The following is a 26,013-nucleotide window of genomic DNA, read 5'->3' as shown; positions in this document are numbered from 1 at the left end:
ATAATCATATCACTTTCAAATTGGAGGGAAGTCATACAACGGCTCTATCATTGGCATTGGGAATTTGTACATTGGATCACTAATATTTTACCCGTCAAGAAGAAACGGAAATGACGGACATTAGTCAAAATTCGAAACTGTCCCTGTGTATGTTTTCTATTGGTAAAACTCCTACAAATTTCAAACTTTCTTTTATCGATGAAAAGTTTAACAAGCTTGGAACTTAAGTTATTGGTACCAATATTAACGTCCAGTAATTCTACCACTGTACTACCACCGTGACATCAGCAATTCAAAACGATTATCATCATCTCCACTTTCCACTTCGTTAATAACCTCCTTTTACCAATTAGACAAATCAAAAGGGGAGGTGAGGTACATACACTCATCCGAGTAGGAATTATGGAAAAACATCAGCATCCATCCACACACATATTCACTTTGTGACATCCACGAACCACCCCGGTCACGGTGGGCTGGTGGTAGTAGGTAAAGGTGGGTCTGTTGACCAACCGGCTAAACCAGTCACATTGTTAGGTAAGACGGCTATGTGTAGTAGGTAAACATCGGTCTTTGGTAGGTGAATTACCGGTTGCAACCAGTCATATTTTGTTAGGTAAGACTAAATTGGCAACTACTGACTCATGTTGGAAGTCAAAAGATTGATGGATTTCCCCATTTTAACCTTGTCTTCTCCACTGAGACCCCCTAATCTAATTCAGTATATATTTAAACTCACATTCATCTTCTCCACCTAACCCAAACCCAAAATCAACAGGTCTTACTTTCTATCAAACTAATCTTTTTTTTTTCTTTTCTCATCTTATCTCATTAATGGAGACAATTACTGAAACAAAAGAGAAGATCCAAGAACAAATGAAAGAGATCATACTAGAGAATAAACCACAAAATGATGAGGTTGAGATTATTTACAAATCAAAGTTACCAGATATTTACATCCCAAATCATTTACCATTACATTCATATTGTTTCGAGAACATATCGAAATTCGGCGAGAGACCTTGTCTGATAAATGGTTCTACTGGTGAAATTCATTCCTATCTTGATGTTGAACGTATTTCCCGAAAAGTTGCAGCAGGTCTTCATCACAAAGTTGGGATCAAACAAGGTGATGTTATTATGGTTTTGTTGCAGAATTGTACTGAATTCGTTTTCGCTTTCTTGGGGGCTTCTTATCGTGGTGCAACTACTACTACTGCGAATCCGTTTTATACTGCGAACGAGATTGCGAAACAAGTGAAAGCTTCGAAAACGAAACTGATCATCACCCAAGCTTGTTATGTTGATAAACTAAAAGATTTAATGGCAAAAAACAAAAACGACGATGAAGTCGATGATGGTAGTATTAATGGTATTCGAGTTATGTGTATTGACACGCCACCAGAAGGTTGTTTACATTTCTCTGAGTTGACTCAGTACGACGAAACCGAGTTACCAGAAGTCGAAATTAATTCCGATGATGTTGTTGCTTTGCCTTATTCATCTGGTACCACCGGTTTACCTAAAGGAGTCATGTTGACACATAAAAGTTTGATTACAAGTGTTGCTCAACAAGTTGATGGCGAAAACCCAAATTTGTATTTTCACAGTGAAGATGTTATAGTATGTGTACTGCCATTGTTTCACATATATTCACTCAACTCGGTACTTTTATGCGGGTTACGAGCCGGGGCAGCGATTCTCATCATGCAGAAATTTGAGATTATTTCATTAATGGAGTTGACACAGAAGTATAAGGTTTCAATTGCTCCGTTTGTGCCTCCAATTGTTCTGGCCATTGCTAAGAGTCCCGTCGTAGATAATTACGATCTTTCATCGATACGTACGGTTATGTCCGGTGCTGCACCCATGGGTAAAGAACTTGAAGATACTGTCAGAGCAAAACTTCCAAATGCCAAGCTTGGCCAGGTATGGATATTCGTTTCACCCTCTTAATTAATTTACTGTTTTGGAGTAATAATTAATCAAGAGAATTAATTAGTTTTTTCTTTTGAAACTTGAAAATATCTTTTACATTAATTTTTAGGATCGGTTTCCTTTCTAACTCAATCTTAAACATAGATGTTATCAAACATATAGTTGACCTAATTAATAACCATAATCAATACAGTTCTTAACATTAAATTATGTTGGTAGGTATGAACATAATTTCCCTTACTTTTGGGGATAGATAACATTCTTCAACGTAATCTATAATCATGGGACATGAAACTGTGTATAATTCGCGGAAGCCGTATAGTACGCGTTTTTGGATGAACAATTCACTAAAGAGCCTGAATGAAACAGGGATATGGGATGACTGAAGCTGGACCTGTTTTATCAATGTGTTTGGCATTCGCAAAAGAGCCTTCGGAAGTAAAATCAGGATCATGTGGAACCGTCGTCAGAAATGCCGAGATGAAAATTGTTGATCCTGAGACCGGTTCATCTCTTCCGCGCCATCAAAGTGGTGAAATTTGCATCAGAGGTGATCAGATTATGAAAGGTACGTCATATCTTTGAACTTGGTTAAATAACTTTCTTCCTGAAACACAGGATCATGCTTCTTTGATTCTTTTATTTTTCTTGAATTTCTTGACATCATTGGGTGGGTAGTTGGGCCTAAAACTGAGTGCTCTTAGCAATCAAAATCTACTAAGAAAACACACTAATTAATACGACCTTCCATTTTGTCTTGGGAGGCCCCCCACCAACAATAATCATTATTTCTTTTTGATAATGATGAGCAGTCCTAGCCACTAGAGATTCCTTGAACGATACTAGCAATTACCAATTTCTTGGTTATAAAGATGATAATTGCGTATTTTGTTTCGCAAAAAGAGACACTTGTTTTGTTTGTGGGAGTCATTTTTGGTTCCCCATCTAATTTTTGATTTTTTAACTTTACAAAGTCGGAAAGTTACTTCTGAAAAGTTACTTCTTCTAGTGTGAACACTTTTTTAAATGATTAGTTCACATGCTCATTGTTAGAAACATTTCGGCTGATGGTAAATGTCTCATGAAAATCCTTTTATTTGGTTTTAGAATTTTAAAGTTTGATTTTCTTAATGCAAGTTGTCTTTCATAAAGAAGAATGTTTGGTAATCCCTTATCAATCTATCTGTTGTACTTAACGACGTTATTCGATTTTGTCAATTATCAGGATATCTGAATGATCCAGAGGCAACAAAAATTACAATAGACAAAGATGGTTGGTTGCACACGGGTGACATTGGGTACATTGATGACGACCAAGAGATATTCATCGTTGATCGTCTTAAAGAACTGATCAAATACAAAGGATTCCAAGTTGCTCCTGCTGAACTCGAAGCAATGCTCATTGCACACCCCAACATAAATGATGCAGCAGTTGTATCGTGAGTATTATTATCTCATACATTTAAGTCCCTTTTTTAATTCAAGAATGAATGTCAGAAACTGATTCCAGTGGTGTTTATGTCGATTTTCAGAATGAAAGATGAGGCAGCCGGTGAAGTTCCAGTTGCATTTGTGATTAGATCAAATGGTTCTCAAATCACAGAGCAAGAAATCAAGAAGTACATCTCTGACCAGGTAAAAATTTTCTAGATTTTAGTTTTTACCGTGGTAATTTCAGTGATTTCTATATTTTAATTTATTGTTACACTCTTCTTACACAACTATTGCTTTGTTTTGTAGGTTGTGTTTTACAAGAGAATACACAAAGTTTTCTTCCCTGAGACTATTCCAAAGGCACCATCAGGCAAGATCCTAAGAAAGGATCTGAGAGCAAAATTAGCAGCTGGTTTAACAAATTAAGCTCTAAACTTATAAAATCTGGACTCCTTTTTTTTTTACTTTGTATTTTAAAATATGGAGGGCATGTAACGTAATTTAATCTCCCCTTGAAAATTTAATTTGTTTGTTTTGAATCATCATAGTTGATTTGTACCCTTTGAATTTGGAGCTGCAAATAAGCTTTGTTCTTCGCTCTTCTTGGGATCCAATGGTAAAGAAAATATGAGAACAATATATATGATAAGAAATATTTTTATTATGAATTTTATTATAATTTTCTGGTGTAAGAGATGTAGGATAAACTCTAAACTGCAACAGCTGCACCATACTACAGATTTTTGACCATCTAGCCTGAACTATCCGAGGCAATTCCGGACATAAAAGTATTGACGGTTGCTTTCAAATCTGATTGCAGACAAACTCTTGGGAATTTTGATAAAGTATCCCCGTTTTTTGATATCCATAAAATTAATGCCCCCGTTTTTTTCATACTTGTTAAAATGCCCTTACCGTCTACTTTCACCTTTTGGGCCCGCGTAGTTGAGTCAATGGTCGTTTACCTAGTCAAAAAACTGGTCAAATTACCATAAACCCATCACTTATCTTAAAAGAGTGAGACACATTGTTTTCACCAACACTCTTTCTTCCTTTCCTCTTTGTTCCTCTCTTCTGTTTCAGCGAAGAGAAAATTTTGTCGATTCAATTGAATCGATAGGTTAGTTAAATCGATAGATGTTTCTGGTTTGATTGATCAGTTTATTGAAGATTAATGTGAATGATTTCATCGATTAACCAGATGAAGGAATATGGATATGGTAGAACAATTTATAGAGATTCAGGCGTAATTTGAGAAGAAATCAAAGGGGTTTTGAGCTGAACAACTATTGGAGATGATGGTGTTAATCGATTTGAAATTGATTTGGAGATTACAGTTTCTCCTAAATGATTCTGGTGATTTTGAGTGTATGGGTTTCCTGGATCTGAAATTGAAGAATAAATTGGGTTCTGTTGCAGGTAATTGAGCTGGGAGATGAAAGAAGAGCAATTGGTTGTTGCTTCTGGTGACAAGATGGAGAATGGCTATGCTGCAGAAGATACAGAAATGGAGTGTGGCGTGTGATGTTTGCTGTACAAAGTCAAGGAAGAAGAAGATGACGCTGTCACTGGTGATTTTGAGATGAATGGGATTTGATTGAGCTCGAGATAGGACAAAAGTTGGAAACTGGTGGTCTGATGCCGCAGAAGAAATGGGGTTTGCTGGTAAGATTTCAGAAGAGGGGTTTTGAGATTTTACTGTCAAGAACAAGGATCTGGTAGTATTGAGATTTGTTGGTGGAAGTGAAGCTGAAATTGTTTGAGGTGCAGTGACTTAAGCTATGGTGGGTGGTTCTTGTGAAAGCTGATATGGCCCGGCAGGGTATGAGATGCAACTGCAATGGGGGAGGTGTTAGTGCAATGGCAGTGGCTTGTATATTGGTGAAGGATATATGGTGTTACAAATGTTGCTTATGGTGGTATATTGCAGGTGACAGTGATACTAGTGTTATGAAGATGAAGATGGTTGAACTGAGAAGAAGGGGAACTGGAGGAGTTGTTTGGTGGTGGACAAGACTAAGATAGATACTTTGTTGGTGCTTGTGAAGCTGAGATTGAAATGGCAGGGGTTGGACTAGGTAGAGTTGAAGCAGCAGTTGGTTGTGATTTGCTAGTAGCTTCTGTTGGTGCCATAGAGAACAACAAAAAGAGACTGACTAGAAGAAGAGAAGATGAACAACAAGAATTGACTTGAATTATGAAGATATGGCCTGGGATAATTGAGCTACCTGAAATAGATGTATGTTTAGGGACTTAGAGGGAAGCTGTTGGTGTTGAGCAGAGGAAGGAAGGGAGGTTATAGTGAAGCCATGAACTTGGACAAGACTGGTATTGCAGGTGAGAACTCAGCCTGGTAAGATGTGCAGCTACAGGTGATGTCCATTGAATGGAACTGAGATATAGAGTATTGGGTTGTTACTTGGTTCCGAGTCTGGTGAATATAAGATGTTGTTGTTATGTGGAGTGAAGCTGGTGCAACTGGCTCCTGGTGGTCTGTCCAGTAAGCTGAAATGGTGAGAATTGCTATTGGAGTTGATTTGTAGCTGATATGGTAGTGCTGGTGAAGTGCAGAGGACTGGTAGATGTGATATTGCATAAGATGTTGCGGGTGATGCTGCAATGAAATTGAGTTGATTGAATGGTGGAGTTGTAGCAGAAGTCACATGAAGTATTGATTTTGTTAGTTATGCCGCAAGAATCCGATGCGGGGTTGAAGCTGAGAACTGAAGGGATGGCAGTGAATGCAAGAAAGTGCAGTTGTTTTGGCAGAGCTAGTTGGTGGAATGAAGTGATGTTGCAATGCAGGAAGGGAGAGCTAGATAATGAGATTGGGAAGATATGAAGCTGCTGGTCACCTGAACTACTCCTCCGACCACTTTGCCGGTCAAGTAGATTCAACTCTATTTAGCTCGAAGGGCTTTTTAGACTTTTTTGCACTGCCACCTAAGCATTATCGGTTGTTAACTGCCGTTTACCGTTTTTTGAATAAAACGGTCAAGACAAGAGTATTTTAACAAATTTGTAAAAAATGGGTGCATTTTTTTGTGTAAAGTGAAAAATAAGGGTACTTTGTCAAAAAGCCCAAAACTCTGAGCTTCCCATTAGCTGTTGCCCTAATGCTTTGATGACAGCGAATCACCTCAGCAATGAAATTATTAGAAAGCACCTTCAGTAGTACTCGAATGACTTGACACCACTGCAGCCAATGGCAAAAGACTTCAACTCCTGTAAGTCATATGTCAAATTCTACATCAAAAAGCTAATAATGGGTAATATAAATAACTCTCTGCTTCACTTTTGCAGACTATAACAAGAAGGCAAGGACTAAAGCAATATCCAGTAACCGCAACCTTACCAAGTACTCCGGAAGATTAAAACATTTGCTAGTGAAATTTGTGGAATCTTTTTTTTTTAAATCTATTGCCACCAGACACGACAAAAGAGAAACTCCTCTAACACAGTAATCCATTCTGATACAAAGATCAACCACCAATGCAGGTCGCGTTACCCAAACTTGAGATTAGCTCTATGGGGTTAACAGATTATTCACAAGTTTTGTGAACACCAATGCAGGTTCACGTGGCCCATTTGGGATCAGTTTAGGCCTTGCACAAATTAGGTCACGAGGAAAGTAAGAACTTGTTTGTTTGCAGCTGACTCGGCGTCTGAATCTGAGTCAGCAGTCAGACCGTTTGTTTTCCATTTTGAGTCAGATCTGACTCGACCTCTGACTCAGACATAACCCTTGACTCGGACTCATTTGAGTCAGGTAACAAAATACCCCTGACTCATGGGACCAAACCACTGACTCACTTATTTCTGAGTCAGATGAGTCAGATCTGACTCAAAACAAACATATCGACTCAGATCCAGATGAGTCAGGTGATTTCACTCAGATCCAGATGATTCAGATCCAGACGACTCAGATGAGTCAGGAGTAAACAAACATGGTGTAAGACTACCCTTGCGGCCGGATTGCAACCCTCATGGTTGGGTCTAGCCCTTAGGGTTCCGTCATTTATATAGGATGATAATCGGTGATTCACTGAACTAGGGTTTTACTTTCCGGAACTTGGAGTCTCCGCTATCGCTTCAAATTCGGCGTTTACTAGTCTGAGAAGTAGAGAATGAGGTTTAATGGAGTTTCTTACTTCTCTTAATCTCAAAACAGTCGCAAGTTAAGTTATTTTAGATTTTTTATCATATAGAATAGTTTTTGAATTTCTGGATTTTGGTATCTGATCGTCTAACTTGTTTAGTTTGTTCAACGGTTACAGTTTTTAAATCAATTGATGTTTATGGTGAATTTGAATTGTATTTGATTAGTATATAGGAATTTAACATATAGGAATTTTAATCAACGCATGCGAGTTCGATCGAACAATGCTCTAACAGTCCTATATATAGGAATTTTACATAATAGATGACAACTAATAACGCCCCTATTTTCGAGTTTGTCGTGCGATGTTCTCGCACGTTTACATTTGGATCTGCTCGCATATGCTCTTGGAACTTCGCACTGACTTCACACTTTATTCGTGGCCTTATGACATCATCAACCTTGTTATTCGGAATATACTACATGCGAGTACGTTCGCCACCTTGTAACTATATCCTTTCGCATGATACCTATGGGTGCGATATTTAGCCCCTACAAGAGGTGATCAAATTATGAAAGGTACGTCATATCTTTGAACTTGCTTAAATAACTTTCTTCCTGAAACACAGGATCATGCTTTTGATTGTTTTATTTTTTTTGAATTTCTTGACATCATTGGGTGGGTAGTTGGGCCTAAAACTGAGTGGTCTTAGCAATCAAAATCTACTAACAAAACACACTAATTCATAGGGAGGAAAGCTATAACTACGACCTTCCATTTTGTGTTGGGAGACCCCCCACCAACAATAATCATTATTTTTTACTCTATTTCTTTGTGATAATGATGAGCACTACTAGCCACTGGAGTTTCCTTCAACAATGATGAGTTTGGCAGCCAGAAGTAGAAATAGCTTTCACAAGTTGGAAGTAATCTTTTCCGATTCATCAAATCATTTTCCAAGTTGGTTCCCCACCTAATTTCTGACTTTTCAACTTAACTAAATTGGAAAGTTACTTACTCTGGTTTATAAAAACCTTCTACAATCAGTGTCAAAAACTGGAAAGTCTCCTCAAAATCCTTTTACTTGGTTTTAGAGTTTTAAGGTTTAAATTTCTTAAAGCAAATTGTCTTTCATAAAGAAGAATGTTTGAAATTATCAGGATAATTGACAATCTATCAGTTGTACTTAACGACGTTATTCGAATTTGTCAATTATCAGGATATCTCAATGATCCAGAGGCAACAAAAATTACAATAGACAAAGATGGTTGGTTGCACACGGGTGACATTGGGTACATTGATGACGACGAAGAGATATTCATCGTTGATCGTCTTAAAGAACTTGATCAAATACAAAGGATTCCAAGTTGCTCCTGCTGACCTCGAAGCAATGCTCATTGCGCGCCCCAACATAAATGATGCAGCAGTTGTTTCGTGAGTATTATTATCTCTACATTTAAGTCCCTTTTTTTATTCAAGAATCGAATAATTGGAATGTCAGAAACTGATTCCGGTCATATTTATGTCTTTTTTCAGAATGAAAGATGAGGCACCCCGTGAAGTTCCAGTTGCATTTGTGATTAGATCAAATGGTTCTCAAATCACAAAGCAAGAAATCCAGAAGTACATTTCTGACCAGGTAAAAATTTCAACTACCACATAGTAATTTTTAGTCTTTACTAGTAGCTTTATTTACCCACACATATATATATATCTACTACTTTGAAAATGAGCCGTCGAAAATCAACAAATTTTTAACCATTGAAATTAAGATCGGTAAATGATGGTGTTATATATTTTGAAATGCGCTCGTTTTTGGTAGGCATATAAAGTTTTGCAAAAAAAAACATATCCCAAAATTTCAGCTTCAATTTTATTGCCATTTGGTCTTTATTCAGAAAATATGGTTTCAAATTGTGAGATACTGTGGGATTTAAAGTGTGAATAGATACTTCCTCCTTAAGAATATATACAAATATATACTCGTACATATATATATATATGGGGAGACCTGGTAGCTGTTAACTTCTTTCTTATTACATTGAAAGAGAGTGGTAAGTAGTACTTAGTTTAACACTTTGGGACATTATTTTGTGAGTAAAAACACAATGACAATGAATTTGAAGCTAAGATTAAATTTTGGGACATGTTGTTATTGTAAAGTTCTATATACCCACCGAAAATGAGCGTATATATATATGGGGAGACCTGGTAGCTGTTAACTTCTTTCTTATTACATTGAAAGAGAGTGGTAAGTAGTACTTAGTTTAACACTTTGGGACATTATTTTGTGAGTAAAAACACAATGACAATGAATTTGAAGCTAAGATTAAATTTTGGGACATGTTGTTATTGTAAAGTTCTATATACCTACCGAAAATGAGCGCATTCCAAAATATATAATACCATCATCTATTGATATAAAATTCAATGGTTAAAAACTTGTTGATTTTCAACGGCTCATTTTCAAAGAAGCAGATGGTGATGTTATACATTTCGGGTACGCTGATTTTTGGTGAGAACATAAAACTTAGTAAGAGGAACATATCCATAAAATATTGGCTTCAAACTCGTAATGGTTTGGTTTTTATTCATAAAAACGACTTCGAATGTGTGAACTAATCTGAGAATAACATTGTGAGGGGATCCTCCCTCACTCTTAATCTCTCTTCTAAACCTTTTGTAGACATATTTGTGATAATTAATCGTATGTCTTTAACCCTAAGAAGCCCCAAACCTCCTCTCTCTCACTCCTTCTTCTTCTTCTTCTTCAACAAAACCATCAAAAACAACCCTTCTATGTTCAGATCTAATCCATTTTTGGACTAGATCTGAGCAGATTTCTTCATTATTCCTTGCTTTCTAGGTTAGTTAGTTGATTAGTTTAGTTTTATTATGTTTTTTGCTTATCTACACCGGTTTGGTGGTTTTATCTACTCTTTTGATGTTTATCTTCGCTTTAATGGCGATTTTGGGTTATTGGGTTCGGATCTAAGATGAATAGGGATGCTTTCAAACGACGAAATCTCGAAATCTCCATCTTTGTTGTCTCCGGCAACGAACTCTTCATCGGAATCTTTATCATCAACTTATCCGGCGACGAAATCTTCATCGGTGATCTTTTTGACGACGGAAGCTTCATCACTGTTTACAAGAGATTTGAGCAAATCACTCCTACTTTTGGAGCATTTCTTTCTAAAGAAGAAAAACAAATTAAATGGTTGGAATTTAATTCCGAGAAAAACCATCCTTCTTCCGATTTAATCGGATCTTATTCATAATTGTATTTGTCTTACTCCGGTAATCCTTCTCTTTCTTTTGTCGGATTTCTCGGTATTGTACTCTTACAATATGTTCTTGTTACTTTGTATTCTCTTATTTTCGATCTTAAACTCATTGTAACCTTAAAATCCCATTAATAAAAAGGTTCCTTGTTTAAAAAAAATAAAATATTGTATGTCTTTTAATTATTATCATTTTTTAATTTTGTGATTTGTAATATGCTAAATTTCTGACCATGGTGGATGATCTAGAGTACGGTTAGTTTGAATTTAGAGCTCCAATCAAGCTTTATTTGCTCTTTTTGGGACCCAATGGTAATAAAAGAAATAAGGTGGAATGGCAAGCAAAAATACAGTCACAAAACTAGGTCAAAATTTAAAGCATTGCTACACACTTATCAAGCGGTGGTGCTATTCACCGCACAAAACACTACTCTACTCACAGCTCACAACATCTGAATCCTACATTTCTCAAATGGTGTATTTCTTTTTTTAAGGGTGAGTCCTGGATGAATAAATTGGACCATTACATGTGCAACACCTAGCAGTTGAGTGGTGATTAGTGTGGTGAAGAGTGCTTGGAATAGCATTTCCGCTTATCAAGCCGAGAAACATGCTTCAAAAAAGAAAAAACTCAAGCCCAAAACGTCTTCTAGCTAGTCCCTCCGCAGCAAAATTAATTTCGCTAAAAGCATCGTCTAAACTGAAAAAATTGCATCATACTACAGATTTATGACCATCTAGCCTGACTATCCGAGGTAACTTCCCAGACATAATCACATAAAAGCACTGACAGGTGCTTTTGAATCTGATTGCAGATGAACTCTGAGCATCCCATTAACTATTGCCCATTCTAATGCCATAACCATAATTACCTGTAGCTGCACCATCATAACACAAGAGGGTAACTCCAATTTCAGCAAGACTAAAAACACGTTCAATATCGCTCAATGACTTGCCACCTCGGCAGCCAATGGCAAAAGACTTTTAACATTGTAAGTCATATGTCGAATTCCACATCAATCCGTTAATCAAAATGCTACAATCATGGGCAACTTGAGCAACTCTGTTCTTCGCTTTTGAGATGCAAGGGGTTCACTGCATCGAAAAGCATTCTGTTTCTAGTGAACCAAATTTCAACCAGAAGGCTAAATGCTGCCATTTACGATACTTGTTTAACTATATATTGGTGGCGGTGGCGCACAAGCAGTTTTTTTGGTAAGTCAAGTGTAGTAAAGATAACCATAATCACAAACTAAGCCATTTGGATCTGAAAATCTGAAATAAGAACTTGCCTTCATAAGTCCTTCACCAACATTCAAAGAGCAACCCATTTTGGCCATAACATCCACAGTAAAATTAGTCTCTCTAAAAGCATGTTCTTATCTGATGGAACAGTTGGCACAAGCAGACTATAACAAAAAGGCGAGGATAAAAGCAATATCCAGTGAACGCACCCCAAACCCAAGTCCTCCCAAAGATTAAAATACTAGTTTATGACAGGGACGGACCTAAGACGGGGCTCTGAACTAGCTATAGCCTGGCAAAATTTGTGGAATCATTTTATTAACAGTTCTGTGAACACTTTGATGACTAATATCCATAGTTGTTAGGAACTAAAAGTCTAACACGGTTTATACCTGATCACCTCTACCAACACAGTTAATTCTGGACCATCATAGTTTGCAAGGTATACCAAACTTGAACAGTCAGAAAGTTATCAAATTAGTTTTTGAAGACTAATAGTAAAAGCTCAACTTAGCAAATATTGACAAAACATAGCATGTCTAAGAGACTTGGACCTGAATTCAATAGATAAGACAGCCTGCTTCAGAGATTTGGTGCTGTAATTAGCTTACGCGCATCTTATTCTCATCAAACGATCCAGATTGTCTAAACTATTCAAAGTAAGGCACATACACATGGAAACCTGTTAGCTATTTTTATACATCTACCTATTACTTTCCTACCATTTCCTATTCAAACCTATTGTCTGTATATACATTTTTGTTGTTTGAATGGACCAATTTAGCAAATTAAATTGACAAATCTAGTAATCTTAAAATGACACCGTTTTATATAGACATATAAGGATAAACTTCCTCAATATGCATTCAAAATGATCTTGGCACTGATCAATCAAAAACCAGAGTACCAGGGATCAGATTTGCATTTTCTTAACTTGTTTGCACAATACAGAGAGTTCTATGAGCCTAAGATGCTTTTTTGCCATATCGAAACACTTCAAATTTGGCTAAATTTGACTACGCACAAGCAACTTCAAATTTGGCAATGCACACTTGTTTATCAAGTGATACTAAGAAGAATAACAAACATACTCGCTAGAACAACTTTCCGCCATTTTCATGCATATACATATTGGATTCAAATTATGTTAACTAAAGTCTGCAACACATTCTTCATTGAAATTATGTCATTGTTCAAGGAAACAACAAAATGCACAATTGGCATTGAATCATAGCTTAACATCATCTTATAAATCAAGCAAGAGATGGGATGGACCACAAAATGATGCAACAAGCCACAAACAATATGCCAGGCATAATAGTCATTGCACCATGCATTCCAATGAGCTTCAATTTTTAAATCCTCAAAGTTTCAACAGAAATTACCAGCTTAAAGTTATGCATCTACAGACCTACAATAACCAAATGTCTGTCTTCCTTTTCACCAGCCAGATTGAAGGCCACTATCTTTCCTTCTGATGTAATCCAATGTAGATTGATTGAAAAACATACAGAATGACCACCTTGGTAGTGGCAATGGATGGAGAAACGTAAAGTGAATACTTTCTCCATCCATTGCTACCACCAAGTGAACACCTCTGACACATTCGAAATTAACTTGCGGATTCTAAACACCACCAAGTGAACACCTCTGACACACCTCTGAACACCACCAAGATCTCTCGTGGTGGGAGATTGCTCAAGTTCCACACATCAGAATCTTTGCTGAGAGGATCCAATTACGGATGACGAGACAAGGATGGATTCTTAGAATAAGAATATGGTGGCGGAAGCCGGAGAGTTTGGAAACGAACTTGGGATTTTGGTTTCCCGGATAGAATGTGAATTCCATAGCGGAGAATCGGAGATTACTACTTGCAGATTTTGTAATGAGCCAGGTTCACTGTTTCAAAGGAAAACTTCTTGTTGTCAATGGGCCTTAAGCCCATTGTTAACTTCTGTTGGATGACAAACTTCGGCTCCCGCTCACTCCAAACTTGGGGGTGAGCAGCGGGTGAAATCCGTGGGTTTGGTGCCACCGCCACCTATGTTCGCCCATCTAAACGGCGGATGCTCTCCGCGCACAGTTTATGAACACCGGATTTCAGGTGGTTTCACGACAAATGACGTGGAGAAGAAGGCTCCAAACGAAATTCAGTTTTCAAACACGAATTATACTTACATTTTTTACTGTAGCTAATCTGAGTATCCGACGGGAAACCCAACTGATCTAGAATACAGTTGGAACAGCTACCCTGTGCCCCATCTCGGAAAGGCCTACATTGCCGGGACTGCATAAGTATTGACCGCCCACACACACCTCCTCTTTGCAATTAATTTCAACAATCCATCCCTGTCGGTGGATGTTAATTATTGCGGCAGTGGATGTTATCTCCGGTGAAGTCAACTGTTATTTGAGGCCTATTTGTATCTCTTATCTTTGGGTTATCAAGTTGAGAATAATATAGTATTGACGATGATCATCAAAGTAATCATCAAGCTGAGTATAGGTATAGCTTTCTATGTTACGCAAGTTGTAACTACTTAAAATTCAGTAGCACACCCAAATAAGAAACAAACGAGATCTAAGACATAGCAAATATTTTGGACAAAGATTTTTTTATTGATCAACCACTCAAGGTAATGAAATACAAGTTTTGAACGCAAGGAAACCCTAATCTCACTCTTTAAGCAAGACTATTCTTGGGTTATTTTGTTTTTGATACTCAGGTTTTGTCCATCTTTTGAGTTTGGTCTAACATTTGTCCAGCTTGGCGTTTGGTACCTGGAAAAAACGTTGACCCGCGTTGACTTGGCTAGAGCTTGACTTCTGTTTGATAATTATTATAAAATTAAATAAAATCTAATTACTACTCTTGTTTCCTATTTTTCCCTTTTACTTTACCAAAAAAGTCTCTCCAACTCCCAAATTCATTTTCTACTTCACTTCTTCCGCCTCCACAAACCCACAACTCTGCATAACCTTATTCACAATGCCGGTAGGAATTCTTCTCCTCTCTCTACTATAAATCTCTTCTAGTGCAATTGATTCTTTAGAATCTGCTGTATTTTCTTTCAGAGACGAATTGGTTCAGTTATGGAACAATTTGTGTTTAGTTAGGGTTTTGATGCTTTGATTACATTAGGGTTTCGGTTCATCTTTGTGTTTCAATTTTGGTTCATGACAGGATTTATGCAATAGGGGTTTCATTGGGTTTCAATTTTGGTCTAAAATCATTTGATTTGGATCTTGAATCAGAATTTTTATGCTTTGGGAACTGAAATTTTAGGTTTTGATTTTTGATTTGGGGATCTTGAATGTGTTAATCGATTTCCTGAAACGATTATGAGATGGATGATAATGTTCTATTAAGGATTGCAACTGAATTTTATTATGTTCAGAGCATGAGAATTGGTGGTGTTTGTTATTGAAATGACGAGATGGGTTTCGATTGTTAGTGATGTTCGATGGGGTCGCTGATGATTTCTGGCAATAATCAATGTTCTTGAGTTGCAAGGGACTGGTGTTTGCTGTCGAGAAGTTAATGGCTTTGAAGATTAGAAGAAGATTGATAGTTGTGATGTTGTTGCAATTGTGGAATTGAAGCTGGAATCGAAGAAGAAAGTGGAACTGATGCTGTTACTCCTGGTGCAGTGAGGAACTATAGAAGAACTGAAGTTGAATCTGTTGTTGTATGGTTGTGAAATGAGCTGAGACTGTGATGTGACATGGGTATGGTTTGAGTTGAATTGACACAACAAATACCGTTGAGAAGAGAAGTACTGTGATGGTGATGCCAAATATTAAATCAGTAGAGTTTGATGCTCAAGGTTGGGAAGAATGGTTTGTTGATGTTGCAATGGATCTTACTGCTGCGACTGGAGATTGTATGGCTGAGATGTTGAGAATGTTGTAGGAATCAAATGTGTGGATTAATGGCTTAAGGCAGAGCTGCAACTGGTTTTGGCTTAGGTCTGTGATGCACAACCGTTGTGCTGGTGATGGTGAAGGCACTGGTGGTGAATTGGCCTGAGGCTATGTAGAAGTTTTAGATGGTTCTGGTGGTGGTGACTAGTAGGGAAGGAATGTTATGGATCGACTGATCCTGGTGATGCTATGGGATGAATGGCTAGAGGGTTTTATTATACCTTGATGGTGATGATGGTGGTAGTTTTAGTGAGAGAGAGAGAAGTGGAATTTTCCTTAGGTCACTGGAATAAAAATTCCTTTGGTCATATCGGAAAGAACATAGAAAGAATAAAAAAAGAATTAGAATTAACTAACAGCAGACAATTGTACCATGCCAAATCTTCTGATCTTGCTGCCCTCAATACTGAATTATCTAAATGGTATGCAATAAAAGAAAAGTTCTGGAAAGATAAGAGTAGGGACCAAAATCTAAAATTAGGAGATAGAAATACTAAGTATTTCCACAGTAAAGCAAAGCAGAGATTTAGAAGAAAGAGGATAGAAACAATTATGAATAAGGAGGGTACTTGGCTTAATACTAGACAAGAGATAGCAGACTGCATAACTGACCATTTTAGTTATGATAAGTGAAGATGATAACAGAATTCTTTGTTCTATACCTACTGAAGAGGAAATAAAAAATGTTTTGTTTTCTATGGAACCGGACAAGATCCCGGGACCAGATGGATTTCCGCCAAATTTTTTCCACCAAAATTGGGAAATAGTTATGCATGATTTAACTGTTACGATCCAGACTTTTTTTAAAAGTGGGTACTTAGCCGAGGAGTTAAATTCCTCTTTCATTTCTTTAATACCTAAAACAATAAATCCAACCACTGCTGCAGAATTCAAACCGATAGCTCTAAGCAATACTAGTTATAAAGTTATATCTAAATTTATGGCAAACAGGATGAAAAGATTCTTGTGTAAAATGATAAGTCCATTTCAATCGGCTTTCATTCCGGGAAGACAAATATCTGATAACATAACCATAGATCACGAAATAATCCATAAAATGAGAAAATCAAGATCAAAAAAGGCCTCATGGGTCTCAAAATAGATATGTCCAAAGCATTTGACAGAGTCGAATGGGACTTTCTAATGGAAATTATGATAAAGTTAGGTTTCTCTTAAACTTGGTTCCAACTTGTTTATCAGTGTATCTCAAGCACTTCCCTCTCGGTCCTTCTCAATGGATCTCAGACTGGTTTATATAAGCTCTCCCTACTTGTTTCTCATTTGTATGGAATCCATGTCTCGTACAATTCTAACTGGCGAAAGTAAAGGTCTTCTGAAAGGTATTAAAATATCGAGGAATGCACCATTTGTGAGTCACCTGCTTTTTGCAGATAACTGTATCATTTTATGTAAAGCAAATGCGAAGACTTGTCATAGTCTTGTGAATCTTTTCAAAGACTTTGGTATCTCTTCGGGACAAATGATAAATCTTAACAAATCTGGAGTTTTTTTCAGTTCAAAAACTGATCCATACATTATGATCCAAGTCAAACAGATTCTAGGAATTAACTCTATCCCTCTTGATGATAGATATTTACGGTCTCCGCTCTTCACTAACAGATCCAAGGTGAAAAGCATTGAACCACTCACCAAGAGAATGAGTAGTAGACTTAAGTCTTGGACAGGGATACATTTAAATTGTGTCGGTAGAACTGTTATGGTTAAAAATGTTACCTCTTCACTAGCAGTATATCAAAGGAATTGTTTCATAATTCCGATTTTTTTATTGTAAAACTCTTACTCAAATGCAAAGAAACTATTGGTGGGGGAAGGATGAAAAAGGAAACAATGAAAAGGGTAAGAAAGGCCTCTGTTTAAAAGCATGGGATTCAATATGTAAATCCCTTTATGAAGGAGGTCTGGGAATCCAAAATATGGAGAACTTCAACTTGGATATGACAACCAAGATGGGATGGAAACTAAAAGAACAACCAGACTCACTCGGGGCAAAAATATTAAAAGCAAAGTATTACCCTAATTGTGATGTTCTACATATTAAAAACAAACCAAATGAAGGGGACAGTTTGGTTTGGAAAGGTATTCATAGTGGTATCCAACTCATAAGGAAAATTTGTGTCTGGTAACTAGGAGATGGTAGACTTATTGATATATGGGAGGACCAATGGATCCCAAATACCACTATCCCCATACCAAAACCAATCACTGGCACTGAAAATACGACCAAGGTAAGTCCTCTGATAAATGAAAACAAGGAGTTGAGAAGAAACTATCTGTCTGTTTTGATCATGAAACAATAGAAGAGATAAAGAGCATACGTATTCCTGAACATGATTTAGATGACACTTCCCATTGGAATCTAAATAGCAAAGGTATTTTCTCAGTTAAATCTCTATATCAATGTTTAAATAGTAGCGATAACAAAAATGTTGATCGGAAAAGAATATGGAATCTAGATGTTACACCTTCCATAAAAATATTTATTTGGAAAGCGGCGCATTCTATTCTTCCTACAGGCATGAGAATTTCTTCCATTCTTCCTAGTGTAGATACAAAATGAAGTCTCTGTAATGGAGAAGAAGAATCACCAACTCATCTTTTTCTCAAGTGTAATTTCGTTAAATAGGTATGGGTGCACTTAAATTTTGACATGGATTATGTGATAGATAGCTGTAATAATTTTCACGAATTGTTGAATCAATTGTTTGATGATAAAAACAGAAGTGAAAGTATAATTCAGTGGCCTGAATTCTGTAGCATAATCACTTGGCACATATGGAAAGCTAGATGTGAATCTACTTTTCAAAAGAAGAGTCAGAATAGTGCCAGTGCTGCAAAGACAATAGTTAGATTTATAAACAGTTTTATGGATGTCAACAAACCAGATTACAATGAGATGCAAATGTTGTATTATAACCCAATGAAAGATGAGGCTCTTAAAATTCTGGATAGGGAACCAAATAGGGAAATTAGCTATATGAGCTTGAGAATTTGTATTGCTCTGTCTATGAATTTTCCTTTAAATACTTCAGGAATTGGGCTAACTTTGATTGACTATACAGGTAGAACTGTTGAAGCGAGGGGCTCTCACGCAGATTGTACCACAAGAGAACAACTAGAAGAAAAAGGTGCTGAAGCAGCTTTTCAATGGGCAACGGAATGGAATGGTCACAATGTAATATTTCAAAGTGATTCAAGTCCTACTCTCCAGCTGCTGATGGAAAGATATGCGAAAGCAAGGGAGAATAAATATGGTATCAGTAATGAATTTAAAAAATGGTCCTGACACTTGTATAAATTTTAAAGTTTCTGCTTTTGTTTTAATATCTAGATTCAATATTAAGAAGGCAGCAAACATAGCTACCTTTTTTAATAGAAATGAAATCCAAAATACTTGGACAAATGAAGGATTAGAAGCTATTCTACGTCACCTATATATTAGGAATTGCGTAAATCTTCTAACAGCTAATGATCCTCAAAGTTCTGAGAGTCATTCTTTTCAATATATTGCTTGAGGAATTTTCCACTTTTTCGAAAAAAAAAAACACACACAGAACAAGCACTAACAAGCTGATTTGAGCACTACGACTTTATAAAATTAAATTAAAACTAATTTGAAACCCAAGAGGGTCAAAATCGCTGATCTGACAGTATAAAAATACCCTAAAACACTATTTTTCATACATAATTGTTGTCTTAACTATCGAATTATACCTAATTAAAACGATCCATCAACAAAAATCATCTCACCCATCTACTAAAACTGGTTGTAAACAGTTTTCCAATGAAAAGAAATCACCAGCACTATCTAATAATAATAAGAACAAAAGAAATTAAGAATCAAAATCAAATCGATAATTACCTCAATGAATCCAAATCCTAACCAACTCTTCCTTTCCCTTTTTCTCTAACAGTAACTCTCCTCTCTTCTTTTTCCTTCTATAAATGATAGTGAAACAAACTCCTTATACATTCATTTTCAAACTTATCAACAAAAGAAGTGGAACAACCTAATTTTAGTTTTACTCTAAAACGTCATACAGAACAGCACTTTCCTAGCTACTATGATAAAATTTTACATAAGCCCAAATCATATGATCTATCTAGAAAAAATGCTATTAACTCAAATCAATGAGACAACCTGTCTCTATAACGATGATTGACGTTATTATGCATCATTTGTAAACTATACGTAATTCCTACAGATGGATTCGTCTTCATTAATGTAAACCAATGAGACAACCTTTAATCTATTACCCTTCTTAATTCTTCTGTAGCTCTTCTTTAATTTTATGTTTGCTTTTGTTTCCATTAAGTTTTTGATTTTAGACTGTTTTTTAGATTTAGAAATTTGTTTCAGATTTGGATATTCTCTATCGATCTTATCTACTTCTCTAGCTTGGTTAGTAATGACGTTCAAGAGGAGGAACATGAGCTCTATCACAAGAACTTCACCTTCAACCTCATCCCCGATAGCAACAACTATAGGAACCATGGCCACTACTTCAACTGATAATTACACAGCACCAACAATGGGTACATCAACAATGGTTACATCAACAATGGCTACCACAGACACAAAGACTCCTTCTCAGATTCCGACTACCGATTCGGACTTTTCCAGAAATCAGAGACTACTTTAGATTAGTTTATTACTTTAGATTAGATAGTTTGTTACTTTAGATTAGATAGTTTGATTGTCATACAAAACCTTGAGAAATGGATGGATCATTTGATGATCCTAATACATCTGTTTTATGCGGTGGTGTTACTTGGTGTAATTCTGTTCTTAATAAAACTACCAGGACCATTTAACCTTATCCTGTTAATTAACTTTTGGTTTATTGGAAAGGTTTGTTTGGATTTGGTGGAAATGGGAGAATTAGTTAGTTTGATGCAAGGGGAAATACACAGTGCTGCTGATGTAACTGTTAAAATCTTTGTTGATTGTCTAAGAGCCCAACACTGCTAATAGGGGTACCAAATTAAAAGGAGATGTACCAAAACTATAATAAGACAATACAGATTTTCATATAGGACAAAACAGTTTTTGTTTTGGCTTCGTACACCTTCACTAAACCTGGAACCCCATTAGCAGCCTTGTCCCTTTACCATTCAGTATAAATGGGTTATTCTATTTGTACGGATATGGTAGAGGGGCACATTCTGTCAATATATTCAGTAATTTCCTAAAAAAGAAAAGGATTCGTCTTCATTTATTGTAAAGCGTGCACCAAGAACTTTATTGATTGAGATTTTTGATGCTAATCGCCTGCCAATAATTCTCTTAAAATACGACTTAGAGCAGAGTTTTGTTGGCGTCGGTTGTTGCATCTATCAGTGAACATTTGGCTTATGGTTGGTAGGCCCATCGGTAAACCATTTAGCGACCGCTGATCCATATGCCGACAACAAAGTAAAATTAGAGAATAATTCGCCGATCGATGGATAATCTCTCGATCGCTTAATGAATAACTTATCGTTGAATGATTCATCTAGGTATCCTTATTTCCCAAATTCCTAATCTATATTCATGATAGGGAGCAAATTTTTAGAGGGATTCCCTACCTCACAGGAGATGGCATGCATTTCTCCTAAAAAAGGGTCTGGAACCGTCATTAGATATGGTCTAAGTTCAGAATAAACATCCAAATTTCTCTGTTTGTGTACCCTACTGGACTCGTTAAGTGACAATCAAGATGTAATCTTGACTTTGTGTAATAAAATCATAAAGTCAAAGTCAAGACATGTACACATTGTTGTTACAATCTTAATTTTTCAACAGTGATACTGCTAGCCTTAAATGTTGGGAAGTGGGAACACAAAGACCAATACAGGATAAATGCCCTTTCAAATCTTGTCCAAAACTGGTTCTTGATCTCACACATATAAGAAATGCACTGGTTTCTCATTCATTCATTGCTTATTTTTGGGTTACATTTACGAGAAAGATATAGAAGATGTTGCGGATGATGGTGGTGGTGCAGTGAAAACTCAAGTTATTAGCACATTAGAAGCCTACAAGGATTTTGCTTTAGGCAGCACAACATAGGCAAAGATATTGCGGAACAGGTGGGGGAGTGACAAGCCGAAAGCACTGCCCCGATTTCACGCCCGAATGCACAAGTGAAGTACAATGATGGTGGGTTTGGATGTGGAATTTTAAAGGTGGAATTTATGGGTCCAGGGAATTTGGTAGAATTATGTTTCCCTTTGTATGTTTGGTTACCCGAATCCTTGGATTCACGTTTCCTATGGGATTCAGTTTTCCAGCAAATCATCCATATGGAGTCCGACCCCTTCCCCTAAGATTTGTTGGGAAACTTATCAAGGGATTTATGGACCCACTTTTTTTAAACTCTAAATCCCATATATATGCAATTTTAAGATTTGGGGGTAATGACAAACGGTAGAAAGACTTTAATACAATAAAACTCTATAGATCCTAGGAATTTTAATTGAGTTACCAAACATACAAGGAATTTACATGAATCCTAAAATTTGTAATCCCATGGGATTATAAATTCCTGGAAACGGTGAATTCTGCAAACAAACCCACCATAAGTATTACAACCGTCACAATTCTGCTGAACCCTGTTTCCAAAAGGTCTACCACTCCCAGGACTACAAGATATCGGTTGCCCTCTAACACCTCCTCCTCTGAAGTATCATTTCCATCACACATACAAAATGAAACCCAAATGAGATCAAACTGTTAGAGAAACAACAATAGGAATAGATTTCATAACCAAAAAAAAAAAAACATCAATAAAGAATGTTTCTCATATAGGTTTCACAATTTTAGTGTCACAATTAAAAGCATTAGGATGAGTACTCACCCAGACATTAAATCAATTAAAATTAGGCAAAGCAAACCATAGAAGAAATGAGAGAAAATAAATGCATTCTTCGCCATATAATTCCAATTTTTTTTTAGGAACAAACAATCCACTTTAGAAATGTGAGATTACACCTAAAGCATTGAGGCATTATTTATAGAGATGGAAGTGAAGACTTTACAACACATTCATGACCACTCAATGCATCAGTGCACTTTCGAAGTGAACTCTCCTCACAGGTAATAATTTTTAAAGATAAGGATGGAAGACTAATTGTACACATCTTGATCTTTTTGCATGTGGCATGATATTTTCTCAAAATGCAAGTACGGAACAATTTTTTTCTGTCGGGTGGCCTTTGGGTATGGTCAGTAGAAATATTGACTGGAAACCGCTAAAATTATGGTCACCAATAACGGCAGCTTTCAAAACAGCTATCCCGCGAGGTCATATGTTTTCATTCATATCCGAGACTTTACTCGGAATCCGCAGCATATTTATATTCATTTCCTTTTGAAGTTTGTACGTTCATTACGAATGGATAATCAGTTATTTGGATGTGAACAGAGATTTGTTTGCAAAATGACTACAAGACTGGTCTCCAAGAACACTTAAAATCTTTGTAAGCAAAAAAGAAAAATAACGCAAATTTGATTCTCTACCAAGAAAATAAAAAACAACACCAACATTATTAAGAAGTACCCCCGAAAATTCCACATATTTATTGGTGTATTTTCGGGTACAGGTACGCGAGAGCATCGTAATTGAAGTTGGTAGATGTATGCTGCTGGTGGTTAATTAATAATTCCATCATTCAGGAATTTACTTCAAACAGAAACACAACAGAAGCAGACTAAAGCATTAGGAGCCGGATGAAACACCGGCCAGAAATAACAGTACTCCCGTAGGTATTTTTACAGTAATCCAGACAAGTATACATGTTACAGTTCCACATATTCGTATACCCAATACCTCTCCCAGTCTCACAGGATAATTGCTCGTACGCATTCACACCTCCTCTGCAATTAATAATTATGATAAACCAAACCCAAGAAGTTAAAAACGAAGTTACAAAAGTTTCATGAACATATCAAACGATTAAATAAGTACTTACACAGAGATAAAAGAAAGCAAAACCAGGAGAAGTAAACCAAAGAAGAAAGGAGAGAAGATGATACAACTTTTTGCCATGATATCAAAATTGATAGCGCAACTGGATTTTATTCTTTCATTTCAAAATACAATAGATCAATTGATACATGCTGCTAATGGGGACCCGAATTAGCAGGGATACCGTTTGAGTGATCGGACGGTCAGAATCGAATATAATTCTTTTCTCACATAAAATGGTACCCCTGCTAATTCCGGTCCCCCATTAGCAGTGTGGTGTTTACATATGTAATAGAATATATTTTTTCTTATTTACCGGTCACAGGATATTCTCATTGATTGACCGTAATCATAATAATATATATTGCCTAACATCCCTCTAAGGAAGTTAAGGCGTGTTTTACCAAAACCAACATGGTGTCAGCATAACTACACAATCCTCTTCTTCCTCTTCTATTTTCTTTTCTTCTTCAACAACAATAACCATGGCAAGAGATAAAAAGACACTACACCCGGCGTTTACTATCAACAACATTAAAACCCTCATCCCTATTCTCCTAGATATCAAACAGGATGAATACTCTTCTTGGGTTTTTCTGTTCGAGCTCCATCTTCAGGCTCATCGCCTTCTTTTTCTCATCAATGGATCCGCACCACCACCGGATGTCGACCCTCCCACCGTGCTTCAACTTGACGCTCTCTGTCGTCAATGGATGTTCTCCACCATGACCAAGGATTTAATGCTCACCGTCCTAAAATCTGGCAAAACTGCTCAAGAGATTTGGAATCATCTCAAGAAACTTTTTCAAGACTACAAAGGTAACCGCGCTGCGACTCTTGAACGTCAGTTTGTTAACCTTAAGTTTGTTGATTGCACTAGTATTGATGATTACTGTGATAAACTTAAATCCATATCGATCGATTACGTGATCTTGATTTTCCCATGGATGATAAACGACTTGTGATTCAACTCGTCAACGGCCTTCTGAAGGAATACAACACAGTGGCCTCCTTTATCCAACAAGCTATGCCTACATTCGATGCCGCTCGCTCACAGCTGCGAACCGAAGAAATCCGCCGCTCTCAACAGACCTGTCCGTCTTCACCTACAGTGCTTGCATCTACAACTTCGACCACAGATCGTGGAACTCAGCGCTCACAGCGCTCAGGCCCAGCCAAATGCAGTAGCAGTCGATCGTCCTCCTCAGCTGCGGCTCCACCACTGATGCCAACTCCACCGCATCTTTACCAGCTGTATCGTGAACCAAATCCAGCTTACAGCAATCACTGGACACCACAGTGGGGAACGCCGCCTTGTCCGTATCCCACAGCACCTCCGGAAACAGCATGACAACAATCTTTCAGTCACGGCTCCTACCGAGGCCATGGACGCAATGGACAGTCACGCGGTCGACCTTCCAGCATTGGACGTGGACATGCATATCTCACTCCATCCACGGAATACCTTCATCCCAGTGACATTGCCGAAGCGTACATCTCCATGAGTTTACACTCACCTGACGACGCTTTTTATATGGATACCGGCGCCACATCGCATCTCACCGCAGACTCAGGTACTCTAAACACTGTTTTTAATACTAGCAATGTTCGTTCCATCTTAGTTGGCAATGGTAACAGTATTCCAGTCACTGCTTCCGGTACCAAGTTCATAGACATTCCATCCCGCACCCTAAAGATAAAAGACACTCTTGTTGCTCCTGACATTATCAAAAATTTGGTTTCCGTTCGTAAATTCACCACTGATAATCATGTGTCTGTTGAATTTGACCCATCTGGTTTTTCTGTGAAGGATTTGAGTTCGAGGAAGATTCTTCTTCAATGTAATAGTTCCGGGGAGATTTACCCTATTACTCCTTCTGCCGTGCGACCTTCAACTTCGCTCTTGCCTCATCCGATATCCCTTGTCACGTGCTCCTATGATGTTTGGCGCATCCGTCTTGGCCACCCAGGGAAAGCTATCTTAGATAATTTACGTGCAAACTCTTCAATTCTATGTAATAAAAATCAGTCTACTAAACTTTTTCATTCCTGTCAAGTTAGTAAACATATTCGTCTGCCATTTTCTGATTCAAACTCTGTCACTTTTTCCCCATTTGA

General features: G+C 37.2%; 2 protein-coding genes and 1 pseudogene across 2 annotated transcripts; all 3 read left to right on the top strand.

Annotated features, from left to right (window-relative positions):
* Positions 1–743: 743 nt before the first annotated feature.
* On the top strand, positions 744–4,045 carry LOC113339745 (4-coumarate--CoA ligase 2-like). Its single transcript, XM_026584972.1, has 5 exons — positions 744–1,929; positions 2,308–2,506; positions 3,164–3,377; positions 3,471–3,573; positions 3,679–4,045. The coding sequence occupies exons 1-5, from the start codon at positions 835–837 to the stop codon at positions 3,796–3,798; spliced, it is 1,731 nt and encodes a 576-aa protein (XP_026440757.1). The 5' UTR covers positions 744–834; the 3' UTR covers positions 3,799–4,045.
* Positions 4,046–8,033: 3,988 nt separating this feature from the next.
* Positions 8,034–9,150, top strand: LOC113339746 (annotated as a pseudogene).
* A 15,230-nt stretch (positions 9,151–24,380) lies between these two features.
* LOC113339496 lies at positions 24,381–24,860 on the top strand. Its single transcript, XM_026584757.1, has one exon. The coding sequence runs from the start codon at positions 24,381–24,383 to the stop codon at positions 24,858–24,860; it is 480 nt and encodes a 159-aa protein (XP_026440542.1).
* The last annotated feature ends 1,153 nt before the right edge of the window (positions 24,861–26,013 follow it).

The sequence above is a fragment of the Papaver somniferum genome, unplaced genomic scaffold (assembly GCF_003573695.1).
Source record: "Papaver somniferum cultivar HN1 unplaced genomic scaffold, ASM357369v1 unplaced-scaffold_21, whole genome shotgun sequence".
In the NCBI taxonomy this organism is placed as follows: Eukaryota; Viridiplantae; Streptophyta; class Magnoliopsida; order Ranunculales; family Papaveraceae; genus Papaver; species Papaver somniferum.
This window is presented reverse-complemented; position numbering and strand designations above follow the sequence as displayed.

Bases quoted from the DNA above. Each gene is read 5' to 3' on its own strand.
- LOC113339745 (XM_026584972.1), top strand. From the start codon at position 835: ATGGAGACAATTACTGAAACAAAAGAGAAGATCCAAGAACAAATGAAA. The intron at 1,930-2,307 runs GTATGGATATTC...TGAATGAAACAG, and splicing joins CAAATGCCAAGCTTGGCCAG to GGATATGGGATGACTGAAGC. The intron at 3,574-3,678 runs GTAAAAATTTTC...TTTGTTTTGTAG, and splicing joins AGAAGTACATCTCTGACCAG to GTTGTGTTTTACAAGAGAAT.
- LOC113339496 (XM_026584757.1), top strand. From the start codon at position 24,381: ATGGCAAGAGATAAAAAGACACTACACCCGGCGTTTACTATCAACAAC.